Source organism: Dendrobates tinctorius, unplaced genomic scaffold, assembly GCF_039654945.1.
Source record: "Dendrobates tinctorius isolate UK_male_01 unplaced genomic scaffold, ASM3965494v1 ptg000104l, whole genome shotgun sequence".
In the NCBI taxonomy this organism is placed as follows: domain Eukaryota; kingdom Metazoa; phylum Chordata; class Amphibia; order Anura; family Dendrobatidae; genus Dendrobates; species Dendrobates tinctorius.
Window position 1 is genome coordinate 16,434,341 of NW_027361772.1, and position 15,070 is coordinate 16,449,410.

General features: G+C 42.0%; 1 protein-coding gene across 1 annotated transcript in view; it reads left to right on the plus strand.

Annotated features, from left to right (window-relative positions):
* Nucleotides 1-3,519: 3,519 nt before the first annotated feature.
* LOC141100378 (gamma-glutamyl hydrolase-like) overlaps nt 3,520-15,070 on the plus strand; it is a 40,964-nt gene continuing 29,413 nt past the window's right edge. Inside the window, exons 1-2 of the mRNA XM_073588819.1 lie at nt 3,520-3,632; nt 5,271-5,375. Coding sequence (XP_073444920.1) covers nt 5,294-5,375 — 82 coding nt within the window. The 5' untranslated portion in view covers nt 3,520-3,632; nt 5,271-5,293. The remainder of the gene's footprint in view (nt 3,633-5,270; nt 5,376-15,070) is intronic.

A 15,070-nucleotide genomic window follows, 5' to 3' on the forward strand; every position in this document is an offset into this window, starting at 1 on the left:
GACATGGCATTCGCTATCTATTCCAGCCAAAATTGCACTCCAGAATTCAATTGTTGCTCTTTTCCTTCCGAGCCCTGCCTCTAGATAAGTTCCTTGAGTAGTGTAGTTGCCAAAATGGGGTCTCTTGTGAGTGGTTTCCACTGTTTAGGCATATCAGCGGCTCTGCAAACATGACATGGCGTGTCCTGCCAACTTTGCACTGCAAAAGTCAAACTGTGCTCTTCACTGCAAAGCATTGCCATGCGCCCAAATAGTAGTTTTCAACGACATACTAGGTATCCGTACACTCAGGAGAAATTGCACAAACTGATCAGTCCATTTTCTTCTGTTACCTTTGTACAAATAAAAAATTTCTCGCAAAAAAAACATTTTTGTGGGAAAAATTAGATTTTTTCTTTTAATGGCTCAACGTTATAAAATTCTGTGAAGATAAGAATAATTTGTGGACATCTCCTGCGCTGCTGTGTACTATATGCGGTCAGTTGCTGAGGAGGAAGTGCTTGACACTTTGAAACGTGTTGAATAAAAACCTCTTGAATGATTTGCTGAGATTTGACGTCTTCTATACACAGCGGTGCAGGAGATAGCCACAAATTATTCTAATCTGCATGCTTTTTGGTTTTATGACCTGTGGATCCGCAGATGCTGTACTAATGCTCTTTAACCACTTAACACCCGGAGGTATTTTCGCTTTTGCATTTTCACTTTTTGCTCCCCTTCTTTTTGGTCTATATGGCCATATAAGGGCTTGTTTTTTGCGGGACGAGTTGAACTTTTGAAAGACACCACTGGTATTTAACTGGAAAACAGGAAAAAATTGAAAAAAAATTTGCAAAAAAAAAGTGCAATCCCACAGTTTTTGTTTGTTTTTTTTACCACGTTCACTAAATGCTAAAACTGACCTGACATTATGATTTTCCAGATCATTGCGAGTTCATAGACACCAAATATGTCTAGGGTCTTTTTTATCTAAATGGCGAAGAAAAATCCAAAATTTGTAAAAAATAAATAAATAAATAAATAAAATTGCGCCACTTTCTGATACCCATAGCGTCTCCATTTTTCGTGATCTCAAGTTGCGTGAGGGCTTATTTTTTGCGTGCTGAGCCGTCATTTTTAATGATACCATTTTGGTGCAGATACGATCTTTTGATCGCCCGTTATTGCATTTTAATGCAATGCTGCGGCAACCAAAAAAGCATAATTCTGGCATTGTGACTTTTTTTTTCTCTTTTTTCCGTTTAGTGATCGGGTTAGTGCTTTTTTTTGTGGTGTTAGATCGGGTGATTCTGAAAGCGACGATACCAAACATGTGTATGTTTGTTTGTTTTTTTTCGAATGGGGCGAAAGGGCTTTTTTTTTAAAAAAAATATTTTTAAAAACATCTTTTTTTTTTTTAAACTTTTGGCATGCTTCAATAGTCTCCATGGGAGACTAGAAGCTGCCATAACCCGATCGGCTCTGCTACATACAGGTGATGATCAGCAGGGCCGGCCCGAGAGATTACGGCGCCCTAGGCGAAACTATTTTGTTGCGCCCCTACTATTCTTGGCAGTAGATCAAAATAAACCACAACAACAATGATTAATTAACTCTCTCCTAACTCTTTAATCTTCTGAGAAGTTGTATAGGACAAATATATACAAAGTAATCAATAACACAAAACAAAAACGACCATAGGTAATTAAAATTTTTGTTTCCTTGCCTTTTTTTTTTAAAGGATGACACTAAGTCACCGAGATTAATTTGTTTAGCAACTTCAGATTCGGAAAGGGTTTAAAGCATAAATCAGGTTAGTGGAATCTGATTAAGAACCTTAATTGTATGTCATATAAGACCCTCTTTGTGATATTTTCTCCTTAGGATTTTATACAATTCTGTGAAGCACATATTGAGTTTGTGGTCAGTATTTTACCTCAGTATTTGTAAGCCAAAACCAGAAGGGGAACAATCAGAGTATAATAGAAGCACGTCACCACTTCTGTATTTATTACCCACTCCTGCTTTTGGCTTACAGATACTGAGGTAAAAATCTCACTAAATACTCAATATGTGCACGCGGCCTTAGGAAAACCAGAAAACAACCCTTAATGAGCAGACTGTGCAAAATGTCAAGAAATACTTTACTTGTTTTTTTTTCTGGTCTCACAAATCCGTAATATTTCAACCAGACAACATCTTTAATTGGGGCTGAACCTGTGAAGGACAGGACCGGTTCCTCCCACGTCACCAATGTGACGTAACTACACAGGCACAGTGGAATTACAGTGGATTTGCAGTCAGAGTAAAATATAACAATAAGGGTACAAGACTGAGATATTAAGCTGGAGGTCAATTTACCAGATTGTAGGTTGCATGTGGGTGTCGGGAGCTCTGCAGTCCACAGGTACAAGAATCTTAGTTGCCGGACAGCAACTAAGATTGCAGGCCACTGCTCCCCTTGGCAGATCTGTCCCCAGTTCCTTCTTAGATCATCATCGTCTGGTTCTTCTGTGAGAGAGTGAGTGCCTCTGCCATGTGCTGCTAGTTCTTAAGCATGCTGGGTTCCTCCCCCTGAGTCAGAGGGTGGGCTAAAAATCTCCACCCTTTAGCTCTCTGCAGAACTTATTCCCAATATCTAAGAAAGGGGGTAACTTTCTACAGCATGATCGGATCAGGACATGAGAGGTACCAGTGAATGCGGTTTGTTTTGCCTGTCATGTAGAGAGCAAACATGGCCCCATTGGGTCGCTGTGGAGGGCCAATCTCTATATCTCAGGTCCCAGAGCCCTCACCGACTCAGGAGTTGCACTGCCAGATGCGCGATTTCCTTAGGGTCACGCAGATATTTTTTATGAGTCTATAACTCGAAAGGTGTGCTCATAATCCATGATCCTAGGATGGAGTCGAAGAGGCTGGGAGAGACAATGGATTTGTATTTCTGTGTCCAGCTGACAGGTATATTCTAATTGAAGCCCCCAGGCACCTTCCTGCCCCATGCTGGTGTGGCTCCTACTCAAGCTTTGAAGTTCTGCTTTGGCTTTATCTCATCATACTAAAAGACCTTGCTATTCAACATTGGAGAACTAAATCCTGTTTTCTTCAATATGCTTACAGGCCCTGGGAGGGGGTAGGAGCAGTTAGCTGCCTGTAATTCTTGTGAACTCAGACCAAAATGGACAGGCCAAGCTCAGACATAAGGCAAGCATTAGGCCCCATATCCAAGATGGCGGCTGCTCCTTCATCACAGAACCTATGAATGCTAACTGGCTTGTGAATGGCTTCCAAAAATTGCAGATAAAATAAACTAAAACAAAAAAAAAGGAAAATGACAGAAACATAATGAAAATAATATTACAAAGAAGTCAGGGCTGCTCCCTATCGTCACATTACCCTGAGTTCGTACTATTTCATGTTTTTGGCATGGTGTTTCTGAGAACTCTGAAAAAAAAAACCCCTCTTAGTTTAGTATTTCTTTTTTACATCTATTACACTTCCTGGACTGGCGTCAGAGCTTCTTATTGCTGACTTGTGAGTCTTGTTTCCTTATTCTGACCCCTCCTTAGTTCTTGTACAGATTCCTCGTCTTCCTGGACTTATTCCCGTCAGTGAGCAAGTAAGAGCTGCGTGACCTGCGCCTTCTGATCCTGGAGGTAAAGCGACATCTCCTTACCAAGCTTCCCATTTACTATCCTTGTGTGCATCACGTGCTATCATGTGTCTCCCCGCACAGTCTTTTTCTGCCTGAAAAAGTGCTAAAAAGAATAAGAATAATGATTTTTATTTCGTTAGCGCCAACGTATTCCGCAGCACTTTACATTTTAGAGGGGATCTGTACAGACAATAAAGATATTAAAGAATAACACATTCTTCTGGCAACTTCAACTACGGTATTTTAAATTAAAAAAAAAAACAAAAAACTATGATGGCAGCCAAAGACGTCCACAGAGATGTCAGAAAAGACGCTTGAGGGAAAACACTGCTAATGCTTCTTCTGCTTCAAAAGATTATGCTGGCACACTGGTTTCTAAAAAAAATTAGATTTACAACTTTTAAAATAAGTTATATGTTGATATATATGTTTTGCTTTTTATTTTATTACATTTATTATGTAACAATTTTATTACACTAGCCCTATTTCTAGCCCTTAACCCATAACCCTAGCCCTTACCCTAAACCAGTTCCTAGCCCTAACCCTTACCCTAAACCAGTCTCTAGCCCTAACCCTTACCCTAAACCAGTCCGTAGCCCTAATCCTTACCCTAAACCAGTCGCTAGCCCCAACACTTACTCTAAACCTGTCCCTAGCCCTAACCTTTACCCTAAACCAGTCTCTAGCCCTAACCCTTACCCCAAACCAGTCTCTAGCCCCATTCCTTACTCTAAACCTGTCCCTAACCCTAACCCCAAACCAGTCTCGAGCCCCATTCCTTACTCTAAACCTGTCCCTAACCCTAACCCTTACCATAAACCAGTCTCTAGCCCTAACCCTTACCCTAAACCAAACCCTAGCCCTAAGCCTTGCCCTAAACCAGTCTCTAGCCCCAACCCTTACCCTAAACCAGTCCCTATCCCTTACCCTAAACCAGTCTCTATCCCTAACCCTTGCTCTAAACCAGTCCCTAACCCTTACCCTAAACCAGTCTTTAGCCCTACCTCTAATTACAGTTAGAAAAAATGTTAATGCAGCTCCACATAAACGGTGCCAGATGGGACTCACTGCACTACACCAAGAAGAAGCAGCACTTGCAGGCACTGGTTATTTGACTGTGGCGGTGGCATTGTGGTGGTGGACCTACATTTTCTGCAACAGTCCCTTTAGACCCCCAACCATGATATGCTACTGATCTATAGGAGTGATATTCGCAGATGCTCTCTACCGCTCCATTCACAAGGGAAACTTTGAGACCCCATTACTTAGGCATTGCCGCTACTACGGTATTGTATTTTTGCAGTATATGGCAGCACAGCATACTATTATTTTGACAGGTGTATGAAATTGTTATTTGGTCACCATACTGATTAACACCGTAGTAATACATTGTTGTGGAAAATATGTGCACCTAGGATGTGGTCTGCAAAATCAGCAGACAAAACTAAGACCGGCTAACAATTTACCATTTGTATCCGGTACCAAGGCCAAAGTGCAGCCTGTATCTGTGCACGTCCTATAGCTACCAATACCATACAACTCGGGTCTAATTTTGCAGCTCAGAACCATGCAATACATTATCGGTGGGTCCTCAGAACTTTTACTCCCTAAATAACATTTGTGTAATGGTCTCTTACAGAAAAGAGGGCGCTCCGACTCGCAATGGCTCTTGCACACCTCTATCTCCTGAGTTTTACTTTTCTTTACCCCATCGTTCTGGGAGAAAATGACAGGCCAATAATAGGTAAGATGAAATGTAGCCGTGGAGTCCATTTTTATTTTATACTGTCTAAAGATTATGACAATATATGCCTATAAAGGTAAAATGTAAGTCCTGTATGTGCATATGGGTCGCCCCTCACACCCAGGGCAGCGGGGTACTTGGTACCGGGCCGGTGTCAGGGGGATGTGTCACAGCAGCGGTGACCCGGTCCGTGGCCCTGGGTGCCCAATATCAATGGCGGTGATGTCAATAGTGTTATAGCTTAGTTGAATAGTTTGTGACGCCACCCGTGATGTTGAGCCAACGCTGCATGCAGATCCACTGGGACTGATGGTGTGGTGCAGCAAAGATGATGTAGCTCCCCACAGGTGAAGCTATAGTCCCAGGGCAGTGTAGGTGCAATGGATGAGGAGAGGCGCAGAATGGTATAGATGCTGGTACCCAGATGTAGCGGTGCTGAATGTGTTAGTGACGAATGAATGGAGGACACCAAGGCTTGTAGTTTCAAAGCTTTACTCACAGTTCGTGGTACACACTGGTGCCCGCTTCCATGCCGTGTCCTCCGGGGTAGAGACTCAATCAACCTCCCGGGCAAGTCAGGGTTCTCCTCTCCAACACTCTGCCAACATGTGCCTTTCCTGAACGACTCCTCTATTGCTCCTTTTAATGTGAAGAGCTCCAGTACCGTAGTTCTCTGGAATTCCTCCTGTCAGATGTTCCTAGAACCTTACTTGTATGACAGACAGCTGTAGCCTCTATCAGGAACTCCTCTCAGAGCCCTGGCTCGCAAATCGGTTGCTGTTGTGTCCCAAGTCTTGGATGGGAGTAATGCATTTACAGCCAACTACTCCACCGGCGTCTGCTTCAGAACCATAAGTTTCCATACAACCTCGTGGACTGGGCCCTGGCCTTGCGCTGAGAACCTATAGGCAGGGTTCCTCTTCCAACCCACAACTCCTCTCTGTTCTCCTACTCCTTCGTTCCGCACTGTTCCTTCTCTCTCTTATGGAAGCTGAGGTTGCAGATCTATGTCTTTCTCTTTCTCTTCTCTTTCCCGTGCCAGCTGGCTCAGATCACTGAGGCAGCTGCAGCACTCTCTCTTCTATCTCTCTTCTAGGGGGCTCGTTCCACTAAGACCAGTCCTCAGCCCCTCCTGACTGACTGCCTTCCTCCGCCTTGAGCTCCCTTCAGGCTGACCTCCTGTCAGCCTGCTCTCAGACTGAACTCCAGACTGATCTACAATTCACCACTTTCCCCCTCTTTTATACTAACTCCACCCACCTCCCAGCACATCTCGTGTTACGAAGCAGGGTTCCACGAAGGGTGCTCTGCTACCCCCAGCCTGAAGCTGCTAGGCGGACCTACTGAACTATCCAGTGTGTGGGGTGCGAGTGTTGGAGTGTGGAAAGGAGTTCCCAAGTTACCTAGTTGGTGGGGCAGTAACCCCCAATGTCGGACTGGCCCACCGGAGAACCAGAGGATTCTCCGGTGGGCCCTGGCATCTGGTGGGCCCTGGCACCTGCTGGCATACAGGGCCAGCAGTTGCCTAGGGCCCCCGCTGCTCCAGGGGCCCCCAGCCAGTGGTGTGTTGCACACCATGCAGCTGCTATGGGGGCCCCTGCCAGTGGAGCAGCAGCGGGTGACAGGAGGCAGAAGTCCCTGTCCCCGCTGCTAAAGAGAAATAAATATTCACTGCGAAGCAGTGAATATCATTTCAGGACTCCACCCCCCAGAGGCCCCGCCCCCAGCCCAGTAAGCCGCTCTGCAGACTACAGCTGTAAATCAGGGTCGGCGCCGCCCTCAGTCCTCTCTGCTCCTGGCTCACAGCCAGTGCGCGATGACGTCACTACATCGCGCACCCGCTGTGTGTCTGGCAGAGGGGGCAGCTCCTGACACTGAAGCCGGGATCAGCGTGGGAGCAAGGAGGAGAGGTGAGTATTGTGGTTTGTTTGTTTTTTTTATATCTCTCGCTCTCTCTATCTGTCTCTCTCTATCTATCTATCTCTCTATATATCTCTCTCTCTATCTCTCTTATATCTATCTTTCTATCTCTATCTATTATCTCTATCTATCTATCTATCTATCTCTATATCTATCTCTATCTATTATCTATATCTATCTATTTCTATATCTATCTCTATCTTTATATCTATCTTATATATATCTATTATCTCTATATCTATTTCTCTCTATATCTCTCTCTATATCTATCTATTTATCTCTATCTCTATATCTCTCTGTATATCTATCTATCTTTCTATCTCTATATCTATCTATCTTTATCTATCTATTTATCTCTATCTATTATCTATATCTATCTCTATATCTATCTTTCTATCTCTACATCTATCTCTATATCTATCTATATCTATATCTATCTATTATGTCTATCTATCTAGCTATCTCTATTATCTATATCTACCTATCTCTATATCTTTCTATCTTACTCTATCTCTATATCTATCTATCTCTATATTTATTTATTTATCTATCTCTATCTATTATCTATATCTATCTCTCTATCTATTTATCGATCTCTGTATCTATCTCTCTCTATATCTATCTCTCTCTCTATCTACCGCTCTCTCTATCTCTATGTATCTCTATATCTATCTATTATCTCTATATCTATCTACCTATCTATCTCTATCTCTATATCTGTTTCTCTCTATATCTATCTCTATATATCTCTCTCTATAGCTAGCTATCTATCTATCTATCTATCTCTATATCTATCTATCTCTATATCTATCTGTTATCTCTATATCCATATCTATCTCTATATCTATCTATCTCTATATCTATCTTTCTATCTAACACTATATCTCTATATCTATCTCTATATCTCATTATCTATCTATCTCTATCTCTCTCTTTATCTATCTGTCTATTGATCTATCCATCTATCTCTATATCTATCTCTATATCTATCTATTATATCTATCTATTATCTCTATTATCTATATCTATCTATCCATCTATCTAGCTATCTCTATCTATCTCTATATCTCTCTCTATATCTATCTATCTTTCTAACTCTATATCTATCTCTATACATATCTCTATATCTAGCTATTATCTCTATATCTATCTCTATATCTATCTTTCTATATCTATCTGTCTCTATATCTATCTCTATATCTATCTATCTATCTCTATATCTATTATCTCTATATCTATCTATCTATCTCTATATATATATCTCTATATCTATTTTTATTTATAGCCATCTATCTATATATATTTATCTCTATATCTATCTATATATGTCTATATTATTATTATTATTATATCTGTATATCTCTTATCTATCTCTATCTCTATATCTATCTATCTCTATATCTTTCTATCTATAGCTATCTATCTCTATATCTATCTATCTATCCATTATCTATTTTCTATCTATCTCTATATCTATCTACCTATCGATCTATCTATCTATCTATCTATCTTTCTATATCTATCTTTATATCTATTTCTATCTATCTCTATCTATCTCTATCTATCTCTATGAATCTTTCTATCTATATCTATCCATTATCTACTTTCTATCCATTATCTACTATCTATCTCTATATCTATCTATTTCTACATCTATCTTTCTATCTTTATCTATCTAACTCTATATCTATATATCTATATAGCATTATACCCTATGAGGGGGTGCATTATTCCCTATGAGGGGGGCAGTATTATACCCTATGAGGAGGCAGCATTATACCCTATGAGGAGGCAGCATTATACCCTATGAGGGGGGCAGTATTATACCCTATGAGGGGGCAGCATTATACCCTATGAGGGGGTGCATTATTCCCTATGAGGGGGGCAGTATTATACCCTATGAGGAGGCAGCATTATTCCCTATGAGGGGGGCAGTATTATACCCTATGAGGGGGGCAGTATTATACCCTATGAGGGGGGCAGTATTATACCCTATGAGGAGGCAGCATTATTCCCTATGAGGGGGGCAGTATTATACCCTATGAGGGGGGCAGTATTATACCCTATGAGGGGGGCAGTATTATACTCTATGAGGGGGTGCATTATACCCTATGAGGGGGTGCATTATACCCTATGAGGGGGTGCATTATTCCCTATGAGGGGGGCAGTATTATACCCTATGAGGGGGGCAGTATTATATTCTATGAGATGGCTGCATTATACTATGTGAGGGGGCTGCTTTATATTATATGAGGGGGCTACCCCAACTCCTGCTACATAATTAAGACATGTACAACCTTATATTATACCCGGATATTAGCGTGTTTTACCGCATAATTGGTGGTCTGGTATTTAACTCTATGCAGCTACATAGTGGGCCCCAAGAATGATTTTCTCTGGTGGGCCCAAGGTGTTCCAGTCCGACGCTGACTACACCTTTGGAGAAGGTGCAGTACCTCTGTGGCGACTGAGCCTCAGGGACGCCACACATACACCCCCTTAGTGTTAGTCCCTATAGTATGTCCAAGTGACTGTGCCTGGTGCTGCGGCTCATCCAGTCCTGTAAGACTTAATTGGACACGTTGCGTCACCAGGCACCGCCACCAGTACACCTGACTCGCCAACTTCATAATTGTGCTGGACAAGAGGAGTTCTGCAGCTGAGACCTTCACCAATCAAACATTCAAGGCCTCTGCTAAGAATAGAATATTAATGTTGCCAGAGGGCCCCTTTAACTGCATGGCTTAAAGGGAAGTCCACCATAGGACAAAAACCTTCTGAAAATTAGTTTTGAAACATAACCTGTAACAAACCTTTTTAATATGGATATATTACATCAATTGAAATACCAGTCTTGGGGACACCTTAACAGAAGTTGGGGCACAGCTCTTGGCATTACAGGACTGTCTCATAAACCCTAAATTGGCTTCCTTGTAAAGCTGATTGGGTGTAACATACTGCCTTGACCAGACCAGTGGTCAGAGGCATATTTAACCCCTTCCTGACATCAGACGTACTATCCCGTCCATGGGACCCGGGCCCCTATGCCCATGGACGGGATAGTACGTCTAGCGCGATCAGCGGCGCCCACGTGGCGAGCGCCGCTGATCGCGGCCGGGTGTCAGCTGATTATCACAGCTGACACCCGGCATTATGTGTCAGGGGCGGTCACGGACCACCCCCGACACGTTAACCCTTTGCACACCGCGATCAAACATGATCGCGGTGTACCGGGAGTTAAAGGGAAGCATCGGCAGGGAGGGGGCTCCCTCCGTGCTTCCCTGAGCCCCCCACGGCAGCGCAATGTGCAGCGCTGCTGCGGGGGACTCCTTTCCTCCAGGCCCCCGGATCCAAGATGGCGACAGGGGCCTTCGGGGGCCTGGAGGAAGCTGGCTTCCTCAGTGCCTGCAAAGCGCAGGCATGAGGAAGCCTTGTGCACTGCCTGTGACAGATCGCTGATCTGTCACAGTGATCTGTGGTGTGACAGATCAGCGATCTGTCACAGGACAGTGATGTCCCACCTGGGACTATGTAATAAAGTAAAAAGAAAATTAAAAAAAAGTGTAAAAATAATTTTAAAGAAATGGCCAAATAAATATAAATTAGTAAAAAAAAAAAAAAAATATTCCCCAATAAATTCATTTTTTGAAAATAAAAAAAACCCAAAACAATAAAAGTACACATATTAGGTATTGCCGCGTCCGTAACGACCCGCCCTATAAAACTGTCCCATTAGTTAACCCCTTTAGTGAACCCCTTAAAAAATAAAAATAAAAAACGAAGCAAAAAATAATGATTTATTATCATACCGCCAAACAAAAAGTGTAATAACGCGCGATCAAAAAGACGCATATAAATATCCATGGTACCGCTGAAAACGTCATCTTGTCCCGCAAAAAACGAGCCACCACACAGCATCATCAGCGAAAAAATAAAAAAGTTATAGCTCGCAGAATAAAGCGATGCAAAAATAATTATTTTTTATATAAAATAGTTTTCATTGCATAAAACCGACAAAACATAAACGACCTAAATGAGGTATCGCTGTAACCGTACTGACCCAAAGAATAAAACCGCTTTATCAATTTTACCGCACGCGGAACGGTGTAAACGCACTCCCCCAAAAGAAATTCATGAAACGCTGGTTTTTGTTCATTCTGCGTTCCAAAAATCGGAATAAAAAGCGATCAAAAAATGTCACGTGCCTGAAAATGGCACCAATAAAAACGTCAACTCGTCCCGCAAAAAATAAGACCTCACATGACTCGGTGGGTCAAAATACGGAAAAATTATAGCTCTCAATATGTGGTGATGCAAAAACTATTTTTACAATAAAAAGCGTCTTTTAGCGTGCGACAGCTGCCAAAAATAAAAACCGCCATAAATAGTAAATCAAACCCCCCGTTATCACCCCCTTAGTTAGGGAAAAATAATAAAATTAAAAAAATGTATTTCCATTTTTCCATTAGGGCTAGGGCTAGGGTTAGGGCTTGGGTTAGGGCTGAGATTAGGGTTAGGGGTGTGTTCGGGTTCGGGTTGGAGTTAGAATTGGGGGTTTCCACTGTTTGGGCACATCAGGGGCTCTCCAAATGCAACATTGCGTCTGATCTCAATTCCAGCCAATTCTGAGTTGAAAAAGTCATATGGTGCTCCTTCCCTTCCAAGCTCTGCCATGCGCCCAAACAGTGTTTTACCCCGACATGTAGGGTATCAGCCTACTCAGGACAAATTGCAAAACAATTTTTGGGGTTCAATTTCTCCTGTTACCCTTAGGAAAATAAAAAATTGGGGGCAAAAATATCATTTTTGTGGGAAAAAATGATTTTTTTTATTTTCACGTTCGAGCGTTATAAACTTCTGTGAAGCACTTGGGGGTTCAAAGTGCTCACCACACATCTAGATAAGTTCTGTGGGGGGGTCTAGTGTCCAAAATGGGGTCACTTGTTGGGAGTTTCAATAGTTTAGGTACATCAGGGGCTCTCCAAACGCACATGACACCCGCAGACCATTCCATCAGAGTCTGCATTCCAAAACGTCACTGCTTCCCTTCCGAGACCCGACGTGTGTCCATACAGTAGTTTTCTCCCACATATGGGGTATCAGCATACTCAGGACAAATTGGACAACAACTTTTGGGGTCCAATTTCTCCTGTTACCCTTGGGAAAATAAAAAAAATGGTGACTAAAAGTTCATGTTTGTGGAAAAAATACGAATTTTTTATTTTCACGCCCGGGCGTTATAAACTTCTGTGAAGCAATGGGGGGTTCAAAGTGTTCACCACACATCTAGATAAGTTCCTTGGGGGGTCTAGTTTCTAAAATGGTGTCATTTGTGGGGGGTTTCCACTGTTTAGGTACATCAGGGGTTTTCCAATCGCGACATGGTGTCCGATCTCAATTCCAGCCAAAAACGTCAAATGGCGCTGCTTCCCTTCCGAGCTCTGCCATGCGCCCAAATAGTGGTTTACCCCCACATGTGGGGTATCAGCGTACTCAGGACAAATTGCACAATAACTTTTAGGGTGCTGTTACCCTTGGAAAAATAAGAATTGAGGGTGAAAAGATCATTTTTGTGGAAAAAATATGATTTTTTAATTGTACGGCTTTATGTTATAAACTTCTGTGAAGCCCTTGGGGGTTCAAAGTTCTCACCACACATCTAGATAAGTTCCTTAGGGGGTCTAGTTTCCAAAATGGTGTCATTTGTGGGGGGTTTCCACTGTTTAGGTACATCAGGGGTTTTCCAATCGCGACATGATGTCCGATCTCAATTCCAGACAAAAACATCAAATGGCGCTGCTTCCCTTCCGAGCTCTGCCATGCGCCCAAATAGTGGTTTACCCCCACATGTGGGGTATCAGCATACTCAGGACAAATTGCACAATAACTTTTAGGGTCCTGTTACCCTTGGGAAAATAAAAATTGGGGTGAAAAGATAATTTTTGTGGAAAAAATATGATTTTTTAATTGTACCGCTGTACGTTATAAACTTCTGTCAAGCCCTTGTGGGTTCAAAGTTCTCACCACATATCTAGACAAGTTCCTTGGGGGGTCTAGTTTCCAAAATGGGGTCACTTGTAGGGGGTTTCCACTGTTTAGGTACATCAGGGACTCTCCAAACGTGACATGGCGTCCGATCTGAATTCCAGCCAATTTTGCATTGAAAAAGTCAAATGGCGCTCCTTCCATTCTGAGCTCTGCCATGCGCCGAAACAGTCGTTCCCCCCACAAATCAGGTATCAGCGTACTCAGGACAAATTGCACAATAACTTTTGCAGTCCAATTTCTCCTGTTACCCTTGGTAAAAAAAAAAAATTGAACCTGAAGTATTTTTTTTGTGAAAAAAAGTTAGATGATCATTTTTTTTTTAAATATTCAAAAAAATTCCTGTGATGCACCTAAAGGGTTAATAAACTTCTTGAATGTGGTTTTGAGCACCTTAAGGGGTGCAGTTTTTATAATGGTGTCACTTTTGGGTATTTTCTATCATATAGACCCCGCAAAGTGGCTTCAAATGTGATGTGGTCCTAAAAATAAAATGGTGTTGTAAAAATGAGAAATCGCTGGTCAACTTTTAACCCTTATAACTTCCTAACAAAAAAAAATTTTGGTTCCAAAATTGTGCTGATGTAAAGTAAACATGTGGGAAATGTTAGTTATCAAGTTTTTTGTGTGCTGTATCTCTGTGATTTAAGGGCATAAAAATTCAAAGTTGGAAAATTGCGAAATTTTCAAAATTTTTGCCAAATTTCCGTTTTTTTCACAAATAAACGCAAGTTATTTGAATGAAATTTTACCACTAACATGAAGTACAATATGTCACGAGAAAACAATGTCAGAATCACCGGGATCAATGGAAGCGTTCCAGAGTTATGACCTCATAAAGGTACAGTGGTCAGAATTGTAAAAATTGGCACGGTCATGAACGTGCAAACCACCCTTGGGGGTGAAGGGGTTAAAGTCTTATGAGCCTCAGGGCAACATCTGGTCCGGGTCTCCTCCCCATCTCCAGCTTGTTGCATTAATGCACAGGCCCCAGTGGTGCTGCTGGGGTCTATAAAGACCCCCACATATACAGTATATATCTCATGCAGTTAACAAATAACACCACTATACAAGTCTACAAGTGACGTAAGTCATTCCTATACTATTGTTGAACAAAACTCATCTGTTATATAAGAAGCTAATAACGCCACATCATGACCACATATTACTGCTTCACTGACAATGAACACAGGGGAGGTTGGGAAGGTAAGGGTGCATTTACTTTACCTGATTTTACACCGTTAAATGACTGCTGATCAGTCAATATTTGCCGACTGACAGTCGTTTAATCACAGGCTGACAGTCACATGAGCACTGAGCGCCCTGTGATAGATCGTTCACTGTGCATAGGCTGCCATTGTTCTCGGCACAGTTCTTAACACAGAGCGATGCGCTGACGAGAACGATAATCTTTTGTTGCTATCCAGGAAGACTTCATGTCTTATCTCTGCAGAAATTATCACAGACATCTTTGGCTGATCACTCCTTCTTACTTTTCCCTTCCTCTACACAAACGCCACAGTGTCATAGGCATAAATAATGCATCAGATACTGATAATTTCCCCCGATGCCATGCACAGTATTAGTAACCACCCACCTCTTTGTGACCCTATGTAGGGGGTGGACTGACCTATGGACCTGTCTGATAAAGAGGGAAATGTAAAGAGATGATGTATACAATGCTTTATTCTAACTTGTATGTATATTGTGTGGGACAACAGCTAGAATTA